The sequence below is a fragment of the Furipterus horrens genome, unplaced genomic scaffold (genome assembly GCF_987537825.1).
Source record: "Furipterus horrens unplaced genomic scaffold, mFurHor1.1.pri manual_scaffold_1, whole genome shotgun sequence".
Classification (NCBI taxonomy): domain Eukaryota; kingdom Metazoa; phylum Chordata; class Mammalia; order Chiroptera; family Furipteridae; genus Furipterus; species Furipterus horrens.
The window spans coordinates 92,441,541-92,465,651 of NW_028327171.1; the positions used below are offsets into that span (position 1 = coordinate 92,441,541).

The following is a 24,111-nucleotide window of genomic DNA, read 5'->3' on the forward strand; positions in this document are numbered from 1 at the left end:
CATAATCAATAAACATAATTTTAAAAATAAAAAAATTAACAATAAAAGGTCAAATAGCAGAGTACAGAGTATCGTGGGATTTTCTTATGTTATACAAACATTTAAGAGCTTACTAGTTTCAGATCAAAAGTCTAGAAACCTCCATCACCACATTTCCTGTTTGTAACTGAACAAAGTACACACAAAAGATTTTAAGAAACAGAAGAGAGAAATAACTGAGGTAGTGATAAAGACAAGTTACTGCCATACTTCTAACATAACAAAGCACAACTACTTAGATAAAGAAGTTCGTGGGAGCATTTTTAACCCATGCATTTGCCTTATGGCTACATAAGGATTTCTTGAAAAAAAGAAGCATGTCGGGTAAGTGAAGTTTTTAATTTTTTGTTTCATTTCTGTGCCTAGAATTTCACTTAATAATTTTCAAGTCTCCAGCAAAGACACTTAAGAGTTGGAAAGTAAATTACACATTGTTTTTAAAATGTAAAATAACCTTTAGTGTAATTAGAACATATTTTGAAATCTATTAATGAGTATAAATGGCTATTTTCTCTTAATAGAAAAAGTTGGAAAGTGTTTTACATTATAAAGCTAGTTGTAACTGTTCAGTGTTTTTTTTTCTTTAATAATTATGACATAAACATTTTGTTTTTATTTTAAAGAAACTGTCATTGACCGTATACATTCCTCTTTAGTTTTGTTCAGTTATAAAGCAGGTTAGGAGTAAGCACATCCTAAGGAAGTAGCCTCTCTCCCCAAGGCCAGCGGGAGTTCCATCACTTGTGGAATGGATTGCGACAGTTGAATCCACATTGATTAGCTATGTCTCTTCCATGTTGATGGTTCATTCCTCTTTTATTCTTTTATGTACTTTTTATTTCTTTAATAACCGTTTTTTTCTTTGTGGCAAGAGCAAATGCATATTTATTAAGGGTGAAAACTGTGAAATATAGATGAAAAATAAAAAGTTTACATAGTTCCCATCTCCTTAGTAAAACTCAAGATAGTACATTGTAGTTGCTTCCAATTTTTGTTTCTACACATTCTACATGGTTTGTTTTCCATAACTGAAATAATGTACATAAAATCATAATCCAACTTTTTTCCCAAACATTGTAACATAACTATTTCCCTTTTCATAATACCTTCTGCCTAATTATTTTCCATAAATGCACAAAATCTATTGGGTTAATTATAGTTTACTTAGTTACTTGTTTATTGTTGGGCATTTGTGTGGTATCCAGTTTTCTTTTAATATTTAAATGTCAGGAAGATAAGCATCTCTGTGACTCATGTTCTAAGGATTATATTTTAGGACAGATTTCTAGAATTGGAATTACTAAGTAAGAGATTGTGAACATTCTAAGTCTCATTATTACCAAATTGCTTTTCCAAGAGTGAAGCCAATTCACTCTCTTCCTAGTAGTGTTTCTCCATAACAGACTGATCTAATTTTTTAAAAAGAAATCTTTACTAATAAGAAGTACATGTTAACCCACTGTTTAATATACATTACTTTGATTATAATGAAGCTAAACATTTTTGCATGAGTTTTTAAACTGTTTATAATTCTATCATTTGTAAATTGTCTGATTATATCTTTTGCTTAATTGTTATGCTTACAGTACTTTTAATGTTAATGTATATGAGATATTTATAGAGATATTATATCTTCTAATTTCTGTGAATTTGCTTCTAGTGGTTTGTTTGCTAGATTTTAAAATCAATTGATTGGATTAATCACATGGGAGCGTAAGCTGACATACACAGTTTTCATGCCTCTCCTTCTTTTCCAGGGTTTATAGATTAGCGAAGAACAAAAACAATTGTTCCAGTTTTGCTAGTGTCCTGCAGGAAGTGAACACAGCAATACTGTGAACTCTTGCCATGAGCTAATGGTGATGGGGAACTTAGAAAGGCCAAAGTCAATGGATATGACATTCAACTATTTCCATTATTAATTAATTCTAATTTTATAATGGATATTATAAAATTTCCTCTATAGCATTTTGTAATTTAGATTTTCCCTTCAGGTGTAATACAGGAACACCTGCACTGTTAATTAAAACCATCTATAATTCCACAGAAGAGACAAAAATATAAAATGATAAAAATATTTATCATGAAGCATCATAGATCTTAAAACAAAACAATAATCTTAATGTAAAATAAGATGACAATCAGATGATAATATTTTTTACATTGTAATAGGTAAAGTAAAAAAAATGTTTGAACGCAACAAGAAGTGAAACCCCTAGTTAATTAAAACAATGTATGAAAAGAAAAACCCAAATCTTTCCTTTTCTCCTACTTATATGCCTTCTAGTCACTGCATCAATAAATGTGCTGGTATCATAATTTCTACTGTGCTTCTGCAGTCACACAAAATCAATATTAGCTGAGCCAAGTGGTGAAAGCAACTCCTTGGGCTACCATTAATTTTGTTTAAACAATGATTCATAATGTAGTCACATTGCTGTTTTTCTAAAAAAAGTTTTCATTGCCTTTATAACTTTTATTTTCCCTTGAGCTACAATCACCTTTTTGAGAACAATGAAAGCCTTTCTTTTAGAAACTATGTAGGTGGGACTGATTTATGAATCATCTTTTACTTTCATATGTTCTTTAAAATAAAGGTAGGTTACAGATCACGTTTGATCACTTAATTTAGATAGTTTGGCAGTAATTTTAAGGAAGGTTAACCCAGGAAAAATTGTCACTTAAAGGCCACAGTTGAGAAATAAATGTCCACAAATTTATAGTTAATAATAAATATTGTAGATCACTGTCCCAGGCATTTTATATTTCATTTAATTTTCTCAGCATTCCTGAATTAATAAGAAGAGAGAAAATCAACAGACCTTCTTAAACATTAACATAACATAGTAGTTAAAGAAGTTTGTTGGATGAAAGTTTCCACGCACCCTTACCATTGTCAGAGGTCTTACCTAGATGTTTACCCAATAGGAAATAATAGGTACATACATAAAATGGACAGCTAAATACAGGTGAAGAAAGATTCATATAGAGCAGGGACTTTGCCATTACTTCAATTCTAGTAAGATTTCTAAAGTTTACCAACCACAATTAAAGTTTGATTATAAAACTGACTACAGAAATCATAACATACTGTCTTTAAATCTGTCCTCCACCTCACTCACATACATATACTTTCCTTGATTAAGTTTAGTAAATATTGGTTAAGGGCATTCATTATATACTAAAAGGAGGGAACCTTGATGTCACACAGAGAGGGGATCTGAACTTCCATTTTACAAGTGGTTTAGAGAGTGAGGTTCAGTGATTTGCAGAAAGTCACACAGCTAGTATGTGACTACATCATTCCCTTTCTTCACACTGTTTGAAACAGACATTCCAATGCTCTTTATGGCTATTGTCCCTCTCTTCTTTGTCGTCGCTCTTAGACAAACACCAGTCACTTCTCAAATAGACCTTTGTTTGTAATAGACATTTAAGGTTGATAGGTTTTTATGTTTTTTATTAAAAACATTATCTTATTTAGTTGAAAGCCTGGGACTGGATTTGAGATGCTCCCCACCCCAGTGCCCCTATCTATCCACTCTAATGCCTTCTAGTGGTGAGGCGATGGGGACAGATAGTGATGGTGGGCTGCGTGGTAGTGACAACATGTCACATCCAAGGAGTCAAGAATGTGTCTAGTTAGACACCAATCCATCAGCACAGTAAGAAAAAACTCATGAGTAGAACCTATGGGGATTGTAATATCAGAACTCTTTCTCTGACCTTTCTGGGTGCCTAAATAAATACACATACACATCCATGGAATGCAAGGAAGAGATCGTCACTTCTCTGATGAGGTTTGCAAGCCAAGGAAAGAAACCATCAAGAGAAGCCGTGTCCTATATATTATAAGCTCAGACACTTGGCTCAGTTATAGAATCCCTGAAGGAGAAACAATTAAGGCATTATATTTATTGCTTTTCTATTGTTATTTATTTAAGTAAAGGCTTCTGTAAGAATCAAACTTGTAATCAGAAAGACTTTACATTTGCTTAGCGAGTTTCCTTCCAGAGCACATGTAATTGTGAATTTTAAATGCAGTGCCTACCAAGTACTATTGGTTTTAAGGAAGTCAGAGGTCTTATAATTAAACCTATCTCTATTAGCCTCTGGCAGTCAAAAGCTAATAGAAACTTAAATCATGGCTTTCCATTCTGTCATTGCCTCACTAATGACTTCTTGAGGCCTTTGGCTTTTTAACACTGTAAATAGCTAAATTTACATTATGTGGAAGTTCTTTTTAAATTGAAAAAAGTGAAAGTAATTACAATTAATGAATAATGATACTAAAGATTGCATTTGTTGGACAATAATTTTTGAGCACTTTGTGCATTCAATATTATAACAGGCACTGTCTCTAATGAATAGATAGAGACGAATATTCTCATGGATTGGGAATATTCATATTACATATAGGAAATAAGTGGGTAAGGGAGGGAGGAAGTGTGGTGGTGGTGGTGGTGGTGGTGTATGTGTGTGTGTGTGTGTGAACATTTATACAGATCTCCCATTCAGGTTGAAAACCTTCACCATTTAACTATTCAATATCTTCTCATCTCTGTGTGTTTTGCTTTGTTTTTCAAAATGGAGGTATTTATTGTTGGCAATCAAAGGTTATGAAAAAATACCAAGAATGTCATGAAATACAAAGCTTCTAAATACAAATCTCCCTATATAAAACTCAAATGACATTACAAGGAAAAGAAATCTTAGGAAAAACAGGATTCCATAGGAATACAGACTCCTAACACCAGAGGAAAACTGGAGACCATGCTAAAATAACTTTACATATTAGAAGTTAGCCTGTGTTTTAAATTGGTTATGTGAAACAAATTTACTGTTACAGTAAACGATAAAACCCAGCCCTAGAGGAATATATTGTAGCCCAAGTTTTTGCCTTAGTGTTGCTGACTGTTCATTAAAAGCATAATGCCTTTCCTTAAAGCTCTTACATGAAATGTAGGCTTGTGACACTGATTTAGCTGTTTGCTTATAGTTGAGAGGGGAATTATTTTCTTGTAGCAACTGATGGACTAATACAACTTTTCAGTGCTTCATTTAATTAAAAAGGTGAAAAAGAAACTTCTAATTGAAATACAATTTTGTGCGAATGATAGAATAATTTAAGCTAAAAATCAGTGTCGTCGTCGGCAGCCGTCCGTCTCGAGAGACGATGGTGTAGCTTCTTAAGAGTCTATCTGCACCGCCGAGAATGGCTGTGCAGTCCGACTCGGGAGTGACACAGTATCTGTCTCCTCCCGTGTTGAATCGACATCTTGCGATGATGCTGGAGTGTCCTCTCCAGTGAAGCTGAAGCTACAGAGCCTGGGCAGGGTGATATGGAGGGTCTGCTGTTGCCCATGCAGCAGACCCCCCCTCTCTTCGCAGCTGAAGGGTCCAAGGGAAAGACGGAGTCAATACAGCTTGGCTTCAGGTGCGCCGCAGGAGTTGCCGGTGTTGACTACAACGTCAAACCGCCTTAGGGACTCCGGCTCCGGATTTTTTGTCGGGGTTTACTCCCTTAGCCTTTCCCCTGAAGAGGTATGCCGCAAGGCAGCGGAGGTTTTTTGGAGTCAGAGTTTTCCTTCTCTGAAGCTAAAAATCAGTGTACTTTAAAAATAAGATTAGTCTGCTTACTGCCTTAAACTATGCTCTTTTTAAATACTGTGCTATATTTTACTTACCCAGATCACAGCTATTTATTGAGTATATACTAAATACTAGATGTGAGAAATAGAGAAAAAAACACTAAGTAGGAAAAAGTATGATTTTATTAGTTCTCTCAAGAATGATAAGTTCTAGAGGTTTGTTGGTATTTTCCATGCATTTAATCTCTTACCTTCCCCCAGAAAGAGAGGTATTGGAAATACAACGAGCAGTATAAAAGATAACCAAATAAATCAAGGCAAAGAGAAACTAAGGAGCAAGTGATATAATTAGCTCACAAAAATGAATATTATATAATCCCTGAAATTTATGGCAGATTGCATGTCAAATGATACACAAAAACAGACACATGACCAATGACAATATTCATGTGGATGATAAACATAAAAATGTTCCAAATTTTTAAGAGATCCCCAGCTTCTTATTCCTGAGATTACCCAATGATATATCAAATAATATTTTTTCATGCATAGCATCCATATAATTAATTAATTCTATGACAAGTTTCATATAGTTGGTTCCTTCCCTAGCCTCAGCAATCTTGAGAAAGAAGAATAAAGTAGGAGGGATCACAATAACTGATATCAAACTATACTACAAGACCACTGTAATCAAAAAAGTCTGGTACTGGCATAAGAACAGACATATAGATCAATGGAACAGAATAAAGAGTCCAGAAATAAACTCATGTCCTATGGTTAATATTTGACAAAGGGGGCATGAGCATATAATGGGGTAAAATTAGCCTCTTCAACAAATGGCATTGGGAGAACAGACTGGTATATGCGAAAAAGAAAAAAGAAAGAAAGTAGACCACCAACTTACGCCATACACCAGAATAAACTCAAAATGGATAAAAGAATTGAATATAAGTAATGACACCATAAAAGTCCTAGAGGAAAACATAGGCAGTAAAGTTTCAGAATATCACATGTAGCAATATTTTTTGCCAATATATCTCCTAGGGCAAAGGAAATAAAAGAAAAAAATAAACAAATGGGACTACATCAAATTAAAAAGCTTCTGCCCTGCTAAAGAAACAATCATCAAAATGAAAACGGGGCTGATTATACGGGAGAACATATTTGCCACCGATACATTCGACAAGGGTTTGATCTCCAAAATATATAAGGAACTCATACGACTCAACACTAGGAAGACGATCTAATTAAAAAATGGGCAAAGGACCTGAACAAACACTTCTCCAAGGAGGACATACAGAGGGCCCATAGGCATATGAAAAGATATTCAACACCTCTAGCTATCAGAGATGCAAATTTATACCATAATGAGATATCATTTCACACCTGTCAGAATGGCCACCATCAATAAATCAACAAACAAGTGCTAGCGAGGATGTGGAGAAACAGGAACCCTAGTGCACTGTTGGTGGGAATGCAAGCTGATGCAGCCACTGTGGAAAACAGTATAGAATTTCCTCAGAAAACTAAAAATGGAACTGCCTTTGACCCAGTTATTCCACTGCTGGGAATATACCCTAAGAATCCTGAATCACCAATTCAAAAAACTTATGCACCCCTATGTTCATAACAGCACTGCTTACAATAGCCAAGTGCTGGAAACAGCCTAAGTGCCCTTTGGTGGATGAGTGGATCAAAAAAAATGTGGTATATTTACACAATGGAATACTACACATTAGAAAGAAAGAAGGAACTCCTACCTTTTGCAATACCATGGATGAACTGGAGAGTATTATGCTAAGTGAAATAAGCCAGTTGGTGAAAGACAAATACCATATGATCTCATCTATAAGAGGAATCTAATGAACAAAATAAACTAATGAACAAAATAGAACCACAGTCATGGAAACATGGAACAGACTGATGGTGACCAGAGGGGAGAGGGGAGGGGGATAATGGTGGAAAGAAGGTGAAGGGACTAGTTCTAGTTAAGGAGCATGATGAATGATCCATGCACATGGACAACAGTGAGGGAATTGACTGTAGGAATGAGGGTGGAATAGGTGGAGGAGGGCAAAGGGAAAAACTGGGAACATTGTTATAGAATAACAATAAAAAATCTTTTAAAAATAAATAAAATATAAAATAAAACATAAAAAGTAAAAACAAAATCACTGTTGCATCTTTTCAGTATGTGTATGAGTGAATGGTCAAGGTCCCAAAGCACATGTCATAGAGATTTGATATCATAATTCTATACTGGACTATTTCTAAAGCAAGGTTTCACATCACCTGATTTGGCCAAAGGTAAACTATGAATACATTTATTAAATTTTTAATTTGAAGCAATGTAGCTTTATAGTTAACTCCATGATAATACATTAGCTGTGAAATGTGTTCTTAAGCAAGTTAAACTAAACTGTGTTATTCTATACTGCACTATGATTTATAATTAGTGGACTGAAATAAAATGGGCATCTGCCAAAAATAGTAATTTGAATTTTAAGTAATTACTCTCATTCAGTCTTTCCTTAATAATAGCTAGAAAGAACAACTATTTTATGACTTGGTTTATGAAGGTAAAGCCATGCTATCAGCATGTAAGAAAAATCCGTTATTTTGTTCCCATAATTGGAGGATGTACACTTAACAAATAAAAATAAACATAGTAGGCCCTTTAGTTAAATGTTGAAAAGAAGCGAATGAAAGCACATTCCATTTTAAGCTTCTTAAAATAATGTGGTCTGTAAGGAGTTTATTTCTGCTCACCCTGAGTCCCAATGTTATGCAAACACATTTCCTAGGGTTGTGATTGCGCTCATACATATTACCTCAACTAGTGGTATTTCCTTAATCCCCCCTGCCCCCCGCTCCCGGAGCTTGTATTTAGTCTAGTCAGACTCCCCAGTGATTTTTAAACAAGAAAATAAAATCTTTTTTTAGTGGTGACTACTCCCATAAATCTAATCAGATAGTTAGATGTTAGCACCAACTTTCTTATAGCATGCTTCCTGAGAGACAAACTAATTCTCTGTAGGGTTTTTGTTTGTTTGTTTGTTTTTGTTTTGTAAATACAGATTCAAGGAAGAGAAAATTAGGACTTCTTGGTGAGAACTTTTACAAGAGCCTCAATGGCCTAATGAATTGCTCTTCTCTCACAAGTTCTATTCTTCAGCTTCTGAATGGAAGGTCCTTTTTCAATAGCACTGTAATAGAATCTTCAACATGTCTTTCATGGATTGTGGATGTTTCTAGACCTCATACTTGGTCAGAACCTTCCTGTTGGCCTATCATTACATTACCATTTTTTACTCCACTTTTCGTTCATTTATTCAGTTGACACATGTTTAGTGAACACCTACTTTGGGCTGAATAGGTTGCAAAAATGATGATAGGAGTCTTACTAGTAGTAAGATAATAATAAAAAGAACAATAACTAATATTTATTGAGCATTAAATATTAGTAAGAAACACTACTCTCCAGATCTCATGATATATTTTAATTAAATTAATCCCCGTAAAAATAGATGTAATAATGAAAGGAGGCGTGAAGTTGAAGGTAAATATGATATTCTTTCTGCTCTTTGGGAAGTTAAGAGTCTACTGGGGACAGATTTTTATATATAAGTGGTCAATACTTCAACAGGTCAATACCTGTTGAAGTGTAGCGGGGATATATAGGGTGTTACTTGGTGGGGGACAGGAAGCATTGAGTAAACACTTCAAAGAGAAGGTAAACTTGAAGGAGGTTAGGAATTCATCAGATGGGTAAGGTGAAAGATATTTCAGACAAAGGAGCAAATACACAGAGACATAAAGACACAAAATGATAATAATATTTGTTAAAAATTGTAAGTGCTTCAGAATGATTGGACTCTGGTGTACTATCGGGTGGGTGTAGCAGATAGGTTCTAAAAGACTTGCAACCTAACAACACCTTAAATAACATTTTGTAGAAATAGATCATGGTAAGGAAAGAAAAGAGTGGTGTTCTTTATATTTAGGGCAGAAATGGGAACAGGTACCATCTTTTGAAAGACCTATGTCATAGACTTCAGAAAGAAGACAAAGAGACAACTTTCTCCAGAAATTATGGAGGAGGGGAATATATGGGGGCAATGTGTAGTGTGGATTAAACAAAAGCTATAAATATAATATCAGGGCCAATTGAACTAATATGAAAGAGGGCAGACTGACCTGAGAACAGTTTGCTTAGTATTGTGTTTTAAAACCTTGGACATCAAGATAACAAAATCCTTTAAAATGTTTATATCCTTTGACCCAGCAATTCATCTTCAAGAATGTGTACCTAAAAAAACTAAGATGGATATATAGATTTAGCTGAAGATATTCATGACAACATTGTCTATATAACTAAAAATTAGAAACAACTTAAATATCTTACAATAAAGGATTTAAAAAATAAATTATGGGAAACCCATGCAGTGGAATGCAGGGCCACTAAAAGAAATGGAAGCATATTTTGTTTATAGGAAAAGAAGCATGCTAAGGAAAATAAATAACAGTATAGTTGATATAATTGAATCCTAAGTCACCATCTGTAACAATTTCTACACAGAGAATAGTAAGTTTGGAAATAAATTAAGCAGTGTTCATAGTGATTGTCTCTTGATAATAAGATTGTGGTTGATTCTTATCTTTTTGTTTTTGCTTATCTGAGTTTAGTAATTGTTTTATAGTATTCAGCATGAATGATATAACCAGTTAAAATTCATTTACTTAAATGTCCCCAAATACAGTGACTCTAGAGAGTGAATGAACACAGTCTACTCTGGCTTCCTGAATAACCCGAAATATTTTTTCTATATTTCAATAGAAAATATAACATGTACCCTCAAATTGTTTTAAAATGTGAAAAGACTTAGAACTGTACTTAGACTGTGGTTCCCTAAGTGACATACACAAGAAGAAAATTCTTTAATAATAAAAATCATTAATTTGATAATAGAAACCAGAAATTAATATTTCTGTAAAATTGCTCTATTGTGACAGCAAAGAGGGAAACTGAGACCCGTCTGACAAGTGAGAAAGCTTGCTGGCCCCATTTTCCACAATTATGTTAAACCAACCACCTGAAAAGATTTATTATCAATGGGAGGTGGGGATCACTCTCTCCCTAAAAGTGTGCTTTAAAAATTTCCTTTCACACAGCAATTCTATTCTCAGGAACTTCTTCTACATATACGCATAAAGTGTCCAATGGAATTTTTTTGTATTTTGTTTATAGGAGAAAAACGTTTTAAAACATCAGAATGTTCCTCTTAAATAAATGAGTAGATGAATTATATTATATCAAATACTGTGGAATTTTATGCAGCTGCAGAAATGAACATACTAGCATGGTAAATATCCTTCCAAAACACTGGTATTTTTTTAAAAGGCCAATTAGTGTAATATTAATGTCCCATTTATGTAGTAATAAAGAATCTTACATGTTATTTTACATTTTAGTATTGCTGGAATTTTTAAAAGTTACACTCAGAAGGCACTTATGGTTTTTTCAAAATATATAATTAAACAAATAGCAAATAACTAATTCCAGGAATATATATGGTATCATACAGTACTTAGGATTATTACATTTAAAATAAGTAATAAATATTATGTTATAGAATTCTCACAAATATTTATAGGATTATGTTCTTGATGAATAAATTAGCCCCCTCCAAACCTTAGTGTTTTTAAACAAATTAATTGGTAGTTCTATTAGAGAAGCTAAAAGACTATTCAAATCATCAGTTTTCTTTTACTTTATATAATATAAAACATTTTTTAAAGAAAACAAATCTACACATTTTCCTACCATTATCAGTTAACTTTTACCATTTATTAATTAATTCTTGAAAATATTTCATAAATCATATACTCTATGTCTGGCACTGTGGATATCATCCTGTTCTTTGTGGAACTTACAGTGTCTTGAGCATCTAACTAGCATGGTACAGAATTAAAAAGGAGGTAGCAAACATTAGTAGACAGATTTTCTGGTGTTATAAGTGCCACAGACCAGTTCAAACAAAAGCAATGTATATAAAAATGTGATACGCAAATTATATGCATATGTACATCTATAACATGAATATATATATATGTATATATTTTATATATTTAATCATCTATATACTTAGAGAGCAGGTGGACAATAGTGTGGTGAATGCGGAGGTGCAGGAGGGTAAAGGGGAAATAAATGGTGATGGATGAAGACTTGACTTGGGGTGGTAAACACAATACAGTGTACAGGTAATGTGATGTAGAATTTGTACATGAGACCTGTATAAATTTGTTAACCACTGTGACCCCCAATAAAGTTAATATAACTAACTAAATAAATAAATAGATAAAATATTAGTAAATAAATAAAGCCAACCAAAATACATGGGATCACTAAAAGCAGTTCAGCAACCATGACCATGTCAATAGGTATTCAAATAAAACAATTAGCAATTCAAATGTCAAATTTGAAATAAAGATAATGACTAAGTTAAAGCAGCACAAAGAACATTTGGGTATAAGTATTCTTTACTGGATGATTTAAAGACAGATTAGGGATCACTGGGTCAAAAGACAGTTCCATTTTTAGTTTTTTGAGGAAAGTCCATGCTGTTTTCCATAGTGGCTGCACCAGTCTGCATTCCCACCAACAGTGCAGTAGGGTTCCTGTTTCTCCACATCCTCGCCAGCACTTGTTGTTTGTTGATTTGTTGATGATGGCCATTCTGACTTGTGTGTGGTTTTAATTTGCAGCTTTCTGATGGCTAGTGATATTGAGCATCCTTCCATATGCCTATGGGTCCTCTGTATGTCCTTGGAGAAGTGTCTGTTCAGGTCCTTTGCCCATTTTTTAATTGAATTCTTCCTCTTCCCACTGGGATTAGACCCTAAGAATCCTGAAACACCAATTCAAAAGAACCTATGCACCCCTATGTTCATAGCAGTGCTATTTACAATAGCCAAGTGCTAGAAACAGCCCAAGTGCCCATTGGTAAATGAGTGGATCAAAAAACTGTGGTACATTTACACAGTGGAATACTATGCGGCAGAAAGAAAGAAGGAACTCTTACCTTTCATGACAGCATGGATGGAACTGGAGAGTGTTATGCTTAGTGAAATAAGTCAGTTGGTGAAAGACTAATACCATATGATCTCACCTATAAGAGGAAACTAATGAACAAAACAAACAAACGAGCAGGATAGAACCAGAGGCATGGAAATAAGGAACAAACTGACAGTAACATGAGGGGTGGGGGAGGGGGTAACAGGGAAAGAAGGGGAAGAGTCTTGTCACAGAATAAGTGTAAAGGACCCATGGACAGGGACAACAAAGTGGGGATTGACTGTGGGGGGTGGGTGTGGGTGGGGCAGGGAAGAGCAATGGGAAAAATGGAACAATTTAATTAAACAACAATAAAATTGAAAAAGAAAGACAGATTAGGGAAGCAAAACTAATTTTCCTCCTATTAAGGGTTTGCTTTTTCTGTTTATTGTGTTGAACATCAGTATTTGAACTTTTTGAAAGGGCTTAAAATGGTTTCGTATTTTGGGTAGTCACAGAGAGTTGTGATTAGCAGGTACACAGTCTCTGTTGTAGCTATTTACGCACTGCATTTCTTGAATTTCTAATTATGTGTTTATAAATCTATGCCTCTTCTCCCTGCCCCCAATGAAACAGAGAGTCCCTTGAGAGCAAGATGTTGTTTTCTTTATTTTTGGTTTCCTAATATAGGGCATAGCTTCTGGCACAGAAGAGATGTTTAATTAATACTGGTTGAACACATAAATATACAGTATTATAGAATCACAAGTTACTTTTCTGGTGTCAGCATTCACATGGATATATGACCACTAAGAAAATTAACCTAATTATATACATGTGTATTATAATCTAAAGGCCGATTATAATAATTAGGCTCATATATATTAGGTTAATATATAATTAGGCTAATATATAATATATACCTATGTTTATATATTACATATCAATATAAATAATTTTATATATAGTAAGTTATATAATTTATGTATAATATATATTATATTATATGTACAAAATCAAGCTTATTATCTTAGTAGTCATTCATATATGTGTAAAGATTGCCATAAATAATCAAGGACAAGTGATAGGCATTTTTATACCATAAAAACCCTTTATGACTCAGGAATGGAAAAAGAAGCCTTCACAGGAGAAAAGGAACCACAATCAACTCTCCGTTACCCATTCATGTGGCTCAAAGTAACATGAGAAAAGCTTCTATGGCCAGTTGTGACAAAACTGGGTTTCTGTGACTCTGGAATCATTGGTTTATCCCAACACATAGTGTCCTATACTACTGGGAATAATAGAAGGGAGTAAGTAGTTTTACATAAATAATAAAAGCAAGTATGATTATAGTCTGAGGATGAAAGAAAGGGCAAAAGTACAGCAAATTATTATTCTGGCTAATTTAGATATTCTTGATTTTGAACCAAAGTTCTTATAATCAGTCACCAGTTGTTGAATTTTAGTAGCTAGAATAAAATGTCTTCTTCGTCATTAGCCTAAGAATGTTTCCTTTTGCCCATGTTGAATGCAGGGACGTTTACCAATAACCATTTTGAAATCTGTAAGAAGCCTTTGGCATTTAATGTTAATTAATTTATTTGCAGAGGATTTATCCTTTATGGTGAATAATTACAATAGTTTCAATTGTGGAAATACCCAGTTCAAAACAAATAGGTAAGCAGCTACTAAATAAATAAAGCACATTTTATTGTATTTTTTTTTATTTTTCATTTATAGTTGACATTCAATCTTATATTAATTTCATATATTAGACATTCATAGCAGTTAGACATTTATGTAGTTTATGAAGTGATTTCCCCAATAAGTTTATTGCCTATATTAAGGGTATGTTTGCTTTATTTTGCAGGAAACTCTGAATGCCAGTTTTATGTCTGGGCAATTCTAGTCTCCTTGGTTTTAGCTCTGGTTATATCATTGATTTTCAATGTTTTCCATTATATGGAAAAGCGGCAACAAGGTAAGACATTTTGAGAAATAGCCATATGGGGTCTGCTTGACTAGAGACTGATTCACTGGAAAAGCACAGAAGACAATTTTATAAAATGTTATCCAACAGGATATTTTTATCTGCAGAAGATCTATTTGATATGTTTTTCACCCTATGAGTTCTCTTAATCTAAGAATGTAATCATATTAGAAATGCAAAAGATTCCCAATCTTAACTTTATCTCTGCCTTAAGTTATAGAGTAGGAAGAGAGTATCCTTATAAGACATGTTTTTCCTCTTCCAATATACAACCTATAAAATTAGTCTATTCTGAAACAGCCATGAAGATTCTCTCAGATGAGCAATGAGAAAATTGAAGACTAGCTCTTTAAGGTTCCACTCAAAATTCTCAGCATCAGTCAGGGCCTCTAAAGTACAGAAGCTCTTTTGGGATGAAAAGGAAACTGAGAAAGCAATAGACTGAACCATGGGCTTGTTTTTAGACACTCACAGGGTAGGAGGGCAGGTCAAGGGGACCTGCCACTGTTGACTTCTCTTTGCAACAAACAGGGCAGCAGTTGTAACCATGAATTTTACCTTCACTTGCATTATTGAAATAATGTAATGCCCAGCAAAAGCACAATCTTTGTACAATGTCGTCGTCGGCAGCCGTCCGTCTCGAGAGACGATGGTGTAGCTTCTTAAGAGTCCATCTGCACCGCTGAGAATGGCTGTGCAGTCCGACTCAGGAGTGACATGGTATCTGTCTCCTCCCGTGTTGAATCGACATCATGCGATGACGCTGAAGCTACAGAGCCTGGGCAGGGTGATATGGAGGGTCTGCTGTTGCCCATGCAGCAGACCCCCCCTCTCTTCGCAGCTGAAGGGTCCAAGGGAAAGACGGAGTCGATACAGCTTGGGTTCAGGTGCGCCGCAGGAGTTGCCGGTGTTGACTACAACGTCAAACCGCCTTAGGGACTCCGGCTCCGGATTTTCTGTCGGGGTTTACTCCCTTAGCCTTTCCCCTGAAGAGGTATGCCGCAAGGCAGCGGAGGTTTTTTGGAGTCAGAGTTTTCCTTCTCTGATGTACCCTGACTGGAAGATCGAACCAGCGACACTTAGCTCGCAGGCCGACGCTCAATCCACTGAGCTAAACCAGCCAGGGCCATTTGTACAATGTAGGCATTCAATATATGTACAATGAATGCATGAATGGATTAGGTAGATGGGTGGATGGATGGATGGTGGATGATGGATGAATGGATAGAAAAGGGAAAGTTCAACAATTTTTGGGAGGGGTCTTAATATTCTAGACCAAAATAATAATAAGGGCAGAATATTTAGGTGGTAATAAACAAATAGAAAAGATAAATACATTTTCTTTTAACAGATGAAAAATTATTGAAATTAACTAAACTAAGTTAGACATATGTGACCAAGAAAAATCACGTAAGGCTAATTTTTTAAAAAATGTCAGATTCTGGGGTGAGTCCTTGGTTCTCAGGAGTGTCTTCTTCAATGCTGATAATACTAATGTAAAATATGAAGAGGAAAGCATTGTTGTCATGTGGGGTTGAGAAGAATGAGAGATACTAGAAAGGTGGCATAGCTGAGGTCACACATCTGTTGAATAGCAAAATCATGGATAAGTGCTCCATTTTTCTAATTCTCTGTTCAAAACGGTCTCCACCAGCTCATGCTGCTTTTGCATTGTTGACCAAATGTCCTCAGCCAAGAATGCAACACTCCTTTAGGATCTCTAATATATCATTCCTATGCCTAAGACAAAATTTTAGGCAAGCAACACTTTTTCATTAGTAATGACTTTAATAATTACTTTAAAAATAAAATATTTTTCAAAGTTTATATCAAATGCACAAGTGACCCATTGTCAGATACCTCCTTTTAAAAGTTTCCTTCCTTTATATAAAATAATAAGCTAAGAATAGCACCTTTCTTTATATAATCACTCAAAATTTATATGAACTATAGAGGTGAAATAATTTAAGGTGGGAAACAGGACAACAATAAACGTCTGAATAATAAAGGACAACTCTTCCATTAATTCTAGTGATAATTATTTGGAGATTTATGTGGCACCAGAGAACAACTGGGTTTTCCAATTTTCATTTTTGATAGTTTGTACATTTTTTATGCATATCCATACTGTTTTTCCACTATACAAACTCCTTTGGGGAATTGTTTGCTTAAAATGCATAGTTAGTTGATCACTGCTAAAAGACAGTAGCAGGCTTTTACTTTTTAAAGATGGATTTCTTTTTCTTTTTTTTTAATTGTACAAACCTTACTGCCTCTGGCATACCATAAATGAATCTATCACCTATGAGCACTACAGAGGTAAATAATATGAAAGAGATGCCATCCCATTAGCCAGCTTTTCTGCCACTTTGTCCGGGAATGTAATACCCCTGTACCTGGCCTCATGTAACTTTTTATTTTTGCATCTTTGTGCTAGTCTTTGTGGTTAAGAAACTTTCAAGATATGACTCCACCTTGGCAAACAGTCAGTGAATAAGCTCTGCTGGTGTATTAAATAGCTAACAAAAGATTATCTCTATCCCAGCAACAATGTAATATCTTCACATTCAATCAGATAAATGAGATAAGCCTGTCCTTGATGCTTTCTGTAGCAGTGCTAGGTAGAAGCTTTGAAATGCAATCTTCCTTACCCCAAAAATAAATCTTTCATTTTTTATGTGATTCTCAGCCCAAATCTTTTTTTTAGGAAGGTTGTGTTTATTTACTTTTTTCTGATAGGATTGAATTCATTTTTTCTCCTTTAAAGCAAACAAACAAACAAACAACAACAACAAAAAAACCCCAAAACCTTTATCCAGCCTTTCTTCTCTGTTTTGAGAAGGATGAACAAGTATATGGTTTGCTCATACATCAAAGTCTTATCAGTGTATCTCTTATTTACTAGAAAATTATGGCACATTTTTCACATTAAAAATGTATCAGATTCTTTTTATTATGGAGTTTCAGCCATGTGCTGTTGTTTCTTGTGGTTGTATTGTACTGTTTTACTGATTACCATTGAAATGATTAGGTAGCTTTTAAATTATTCTAGTTATTTGTAAATAAACTTGTAAGCCCTCATGACAGAGCAAACTCTTTTCAGGAGCCTGAGCTTGCTGACCTTTCTCCTTAGCTGTAACCTTTAGGCTTTTGATTACTGCTCCCCTTTTTAAGGAGCTCATATTCTATGACGCTTCTTATAGTAAGCATTGTAAAACTAAAACCATACAAGTCCTGAGCGCCTGGCTCCAGATGACACTTCTAAATCCTAAGAGCAGCATGGAATGTGGTAGTGTCCCTGATCTTTTCTCCTGAGTTTCCCTCTTCAGGATGCTTCTTCATTGCAGTTGGTCTTGTCATATAATATTTTTTTTTAACCTATTATGTACTTATTTTTTTCTTCACATTACTTTAGTTCCTTTCCTTTTACCTAAGCATTACATTAGTATATTGCATCCTTTATGTAATTGCTTCCACTTTTTTTTCCCCTCACAAATCTATTTGGTCTAAAATTGTTTTCTGTTTTTCTCTGGTTGATAATACATCCAACTACATTTTTGTTTTATAGAGCCGTCCTTTTACACATTACACTAGTATACACTCCAGGCACCAGCATTCATATTCCAGCCATCTGCATGGAAAATCCACATTAATTAAAAAAATCTTTATGGAAATACTTTTACTCCATACTTATTTTTTCTTATTCTATTTAAGTAATGCCACTCTTTATTTTGTTTTCACATTTTTTAGTTCTTTGTCTTTTCTTTCAATTTAATATTCAGTTGGTGACAATACCTCTGCCAAAGGTGAGATTTGATTATTTCATTCTAAATCAAACTTGACTTATAAATATTTTATCATTAAAATAGCATCTTAATTATATCATTTGTTTTCAGCTAATACATTTAATGAATAAACTTCCCAATTCCAATCAGCCCAATTAAATTGTGGCCTGTTATGTGATATGGATTTAGAATGTATAATATTAAAAATCAACTTTCTCATTTCCTATGAGGTTTTTACAAAATTATTTTATTTATCTTCTACATCTACTTGCCTGATATAGGCATTATTATCCTTACTTATGGGTAAACCGAGAATCAGAGTTTTAAAGTGATTTACATGTTGTCACATGGCAAATACATTAAAGATCTTCTGCCTAAATCCAGTGTCTTCTGATTTTTCACCATTAATTTGTCCCGTGATACATATGCATTTTAATTTTAGACAAATCTGAATAATTATTGAATACTTGAGTATAATAATTTTTGTCATATAAAAAAATCAACACATTTTCTATTTTCCAATTTACAATTTTTTGGCCTATATTAACTAATTTTTATTTTATGCTCATTGGTATTGTTTATGCTTCTCAAACTTTCATTAACTTGTGGCTTTATGCAACAGCAGACATCTCTATACTTCTCCCTACATCTACATGCTTTCACATTCGTGAGACTAATCTGAAGACAGTTGAAAACAGCTGCATTTTTTATGTGTAGCTCATGGTAGGGCATTTTCTGTCGGCTAGCAGAAGAGTATTTTAGATACACCCCCAGTGGATTACATTCATCCTTTTTGGTCCCATAGCTGCTTGGTGTATATGTTTTGCAAAAAATTCTCTCATTTGGTCCATCACAGAGTTATTTCAAACACATTGACATGTGACTTGCCCATTTTATCCTCCAATGTGATGATTTTGATAAGTTGTTCCAATGTTTCTCTAACAGTTAATGACCTCTGGAGAATAACTTTGTTGCACATAAATCTACCTAAAAGTGATCTTTGTAAGTGTTTGTTGATTCATTCGAATATTTGGAAATGTTTGTGCTAGTTCCTTACCAATGCACAGTGTTTTTCATATGTTAAAGTTGAAAGATCTCTATTTGGTCACTATTGTGTCTGAGTCATTGTCAGAGACTCAGATAATACTGGGCTTCATTTTTTAAAAAAGAACTTTATTATTAATTTGGGTTACTTTTATTTCTTTCTCTTGCCTGATTGCTCTGGCTAGTACTTCCAGAACTATGTTAAATAAGAGTGCTAAGAGTGGGCATTCTTGTCTTGTTCCTGATCTTAGAGGAAAAGCTTTCACTTTTTCTCATTGAGTATATTAGCTGAGGGCTTATCATATATGGCCTTTATTATGTTGAGGCACTTTATTCTATACCCACTTTATTGAGTGTTTTAATCATAAATGAATGTTCTATCTTATCAAATGCTTTTTTTGCATCTATTGATAAGATCATATGATTTTATCTTTTCTTTTGTTAATATGGTGTACCACATTGATCGATTTGCATATATTGAACCCTTCTTGGGCTCCTGGAATGGACCCCATTTGATAATGATGTATTATCTTTTAATGTATTATTGTATTTGATTTGCTAGTGTTTTGTTTAGGATTTTTGCATTTGTATTAATCAGAGATATTGATCTGTAGTGTTCTTTTTTTGTGTTATCCTTGCTGGGTTTGGGTACCAGGTTTATGTTGGCCTAATAAAATATGTTAGGAAGTATTGTCTCTTTTTCAATTTTTTGGAAGAGTTTGAGAAGGATAGGTGTCAAATCTCCTTTGAATGTTTGGTAGAATTCCCTAGTGAAGCCAACTGGTTCTGGACTTTTCATTTTGGGGCAATTTTTGATGGTTGTTTCAATTTCCTCATTGTTCATTGGTCTATTTAGACTTTCCAGTTCTTCATGGTTTATTCTAGGAAGGTTGTATACTTCTCGGAACTTATCCATTTCTTCTAGGTTTTCTAATTCAGTCTTTCATAGTATTCTAATATGATTCTTTATATATCTGTGATATCTGTGGTAACTTCTCTTTCATTTCTGATTTGGTTATGTATTTTCTATTTCTTTCCTTAGTGGTTCTAACCAGGGGTTTGTCAGTTTTATTAATCTTTTCAAAGGACCAGCTCTTTGCTGTGCTAATGTTTTTGTACAGTCTTTTTGTTCTCTATTTTATTCAATTATGCTCTAATTTTTATTATTTCCTTTCTTCTGCTGCCCTATATCTCACTCCCAAGTTATCAAAAGAGAATATTGACTATTGTTGGCCCAAATTAGAGAAAATATTTATTTTTAGTTCAAACAATGGTGATCAAATGGTTTTATCAAAGATGTTAACTAACATTGAGGTTAAGTTTCCCTCATAACCCTTTCTAGAAGGTTTAACAAATGTATGTCAAAAATTATTTTACTTTGTTTATTTTTAATATCTTTCAGGTAAAATATACAGGTACTCTGATGACTACATTCCCAGGTGTGTAGAAAATGAGTTATGTGTTGTGAATCCCAATTAATAAGAGAAAGTGATAAATGTTATATTGCTGATAGGTTTGACTCAGGGATATTATATTTGGGTTACAAATAAAATGAAATGTAAGTTGTAACTACTTTTATTCTCATCTGAAAATTAGAAGTTATAACATTATTATCTGCCCTAGTTACTTACTCACCCTGAGTGAATGAGAGAGCTGGGTAAAGAACGGAATGGGACTCTAATCTGTTATCTCCAGAATTATCATCAACTTCAAGAGAAAATATCCTAGATTGTGACTCAGATTAGATTATAAGAATGCAGTCTAACTATATATAAAATTGTATGGCCCTGAAGAATCCAGGGTGAAAAGAAATCTGGCAATACTTAATAAAATTTAAGGTATGTTTACATGCATGCATTGACTAGGCCACTTTGTGGTATGCTGTTTTTAAGGTTGTCAACCACTAGAGAAATGTGATAAATCAACTCTAAAATAATATAGAGTCATAGGTATAACTTATTCTCTTTAATACTTATTGAGATAATTGCAGAGAATTGTATAGTGTGATACTTTTTTAAAAAGGTGTATGGTGTGAGTCATAATAAAGAAGTTTCATTTTCTTAGACAATATATTCTGACCCAAATGTGTCATTAGACTGGAGATTTCTCTTTTGGATTTAAAAAAATCTAAATAAAAAGAATTTCCTTGAGGACTCTTCAGTATCTTTTTGAAATGTTAGACTGATAGGCTTAAAGGTCTTTCAAAAACACAGAGCTTTCTCGTTGAGTAGGATAAGATTTGAAGCTTTTTGTTGGTCTCTAAATTTTTTTTCCTTCTCCATGTAGAAATGTCTCTGCAGGTTATCAGCTGCAGGCAGGTTCACACACACACATGAACACACACACATGCGCACACACACAACTCAGTTTTATGAATACTCAACCTTGGATTCTATAATATGAAATAATTTTCAAATGATTAGCTCAAATCAAGAGTAATTTGCTGATTTGGTTACAAAAAATGTAACAGAAAATTCTATATAGTTATGTATGATTTAATCTGACAATTAATTTGATATTTGTCATTTGAAGGGTAATTAAGATGCAGTATGAAAGAAAGTCTTGTGACTTGATCATTTTGCTAAAGATCGGTAGTTTGGGGATGAGGATAGTATGAGTCAGAAGGGAAAATTGATAAAATACCCATTTCAAAGCAAACAGACTCTTTGCTGTAGGGCACATGCAAAAAAGAGGTTGTTTCTTTTATAACATTTAACATAATTCATTCAACAAATAATAGAGATACAAAGATGGAAAGATGCAGATCCTCTCAAGGGTTTAATAATCAATCTATTGTAATGAATCTCCATTTAGGCAAAATTTGATTATACAATGCAAATTTTATCTATAAAAAATGGGTGACATGTTAATTCACACATTTATGCATATACTTCACAACTTGTCTATTTCTGATTATGTACTTTGGGAGACAAAATTAGCCATGTCTTTAAATAACATATATATACTCTTGGATCCCAAACATATATCTGCTGATTCACAGAAATATCTATTTAAGCAAATCAAGTTAACACTTACCCAAACCATCTTCTGATATACCCTAAGCTTGCTCCTTCCTCAATCTGGCAATTTTCTAGTCCCTTAAAATACCTTTATTTAGTTTTGTAAAAATACCTTCCATTTTTATTTGGATATCATACAATTTGGGAACTGAAAGAACAATAGGGATTAAATAATTTAATATCCTTGATTTATAAATAAGGAATTTGTAACTCAGAGAATTTATGTCCAAGGCCACCCAGGCAGAAGTAATGACTTTTTAAAAATTGAATTTAATTATTTAAAATACTTAGATGATAAAGTCTTAAGATATGTTTTCTGAAAGGACTTACGATAAAACAATAATAAAATATAAATAACAACTTTAAAATATAAACAAGAGAAAAATACATGTGAAAGCAGAAAATTTGCACCCTAGTAAATGGTAATATTATTTTAAACTGTGGAGTGTCATTATATGTGCTTACTGGTCAGAGGACAGCATATGTCAGACACTTTCTGAGCAATGGAGACTCTGATCCGGCCCCAAATCAGAAGTGCGCTGGCCTCTGGGATATAAGCTTATTTATGAATTTATTTTCAATAGTAATTAATCTTCCATGTAAAACACTGCCAAACATTTGCACTTGAAGCTTATTAGGTATTTATTTGCAACAGGCTGAAGCTATTTGGCACTGACAAGTAACTTTTATATATATATATAAATTTGTTAGTTGGGCAACTGCTACTGTATAATATTTTGTTTGAGATGATTAATCATTTGAGACCTGCCTGTAGACACAGGGCACTGCATTCTAAATCACTTCTTATTTTCATTCATGAGGAACAAAATGATGTTCATTTTTTAAACATGATTTATCATTTGCAGACTGTATCTACTATCTGTGTGGGCTAAGAAAATAGATTGGTTGTCTTATTAAAAATTCTTTACCTTTTGTTATTGTATTCTCTGCATTGCCAGAGAAAAACCATGAGCAGGGTCTTTTCTGTATCCCAATATTAAGCTATATTAAAATATCGATGGGAAAAAGGGTTACAAATAAGTTTCTTTGTTATAAGATAAGCAAAATCCATGCCAGCATCTAGACTTTTCAAACCATTTTATGCAGGTGTCATTTGATCTGTAAAGATTTAAGGACAACTACCTGCTATTTACATATACTGTCTTCTTTCATATACTGTGGCTTACAGTAATATAGTTGTTATGCCTTGAGATAAGAGTTGTTTTCTTTCTTTTGATGCCATTCTCTCCAGAGCTCTTGGTGATATGCAATCTCAAAATTAAAGCAGTTTTATTAAATGTCACTCTCACTGCCTGATGGGTCTCTGTTCCCAGACTGCTATTGTGAAAGCTGGTCACCAGAACCATCTTTACTGTGTGGTGACAATGGTGGGATGTCTGCTGTAATCCTTACAGGATTACTCAGATGAGGCTGTATGGAACTTTAATCAAACATCAAGAACAAATGAGAGTCAGGGCTTTGGGACCAGACTTGCATTACAATCCAGCACTGCCAGCTCCTGCCTATGTGTCTTTGGAGAGTTTACCTCTGTGAGCTGTAAATTCCTTATATGCACAGTAGACAT

The 24,111-nt window shown here is 33.9% G+C and overlaps 1 protein-coding gene across 1 annotated transcript in view; it reads left to right on the plus strand.

The window, feature by feature from the left end:
• The first annotated feature begins 219 nt into the window (after positions 1-219).
• Positions 220-24,111, plus strand: part of TRAT1 (T cell receptor associated transmembrane adaptor 1) — a 32,307-nt gene continuing 8,415 nt past the window's right edge. Inside the window, exons 1-3 of the mRNA XM_090261339.1 lie at positions 220-363; positions 14,558-14,668; positions 20,909-20,945. Of these exons, the coding sequence (XP_090117465.1) occupies positions 357-363; positions 14,558-14,668; positions 20,909-20,945 (155 nt within the window). The 5' untranslated portion in view covers positions 220-356. The remainder of the gene's footprint in view (positions 364-14,557; positions 14,669-20,908; positions 20,946-24,111) is intronic.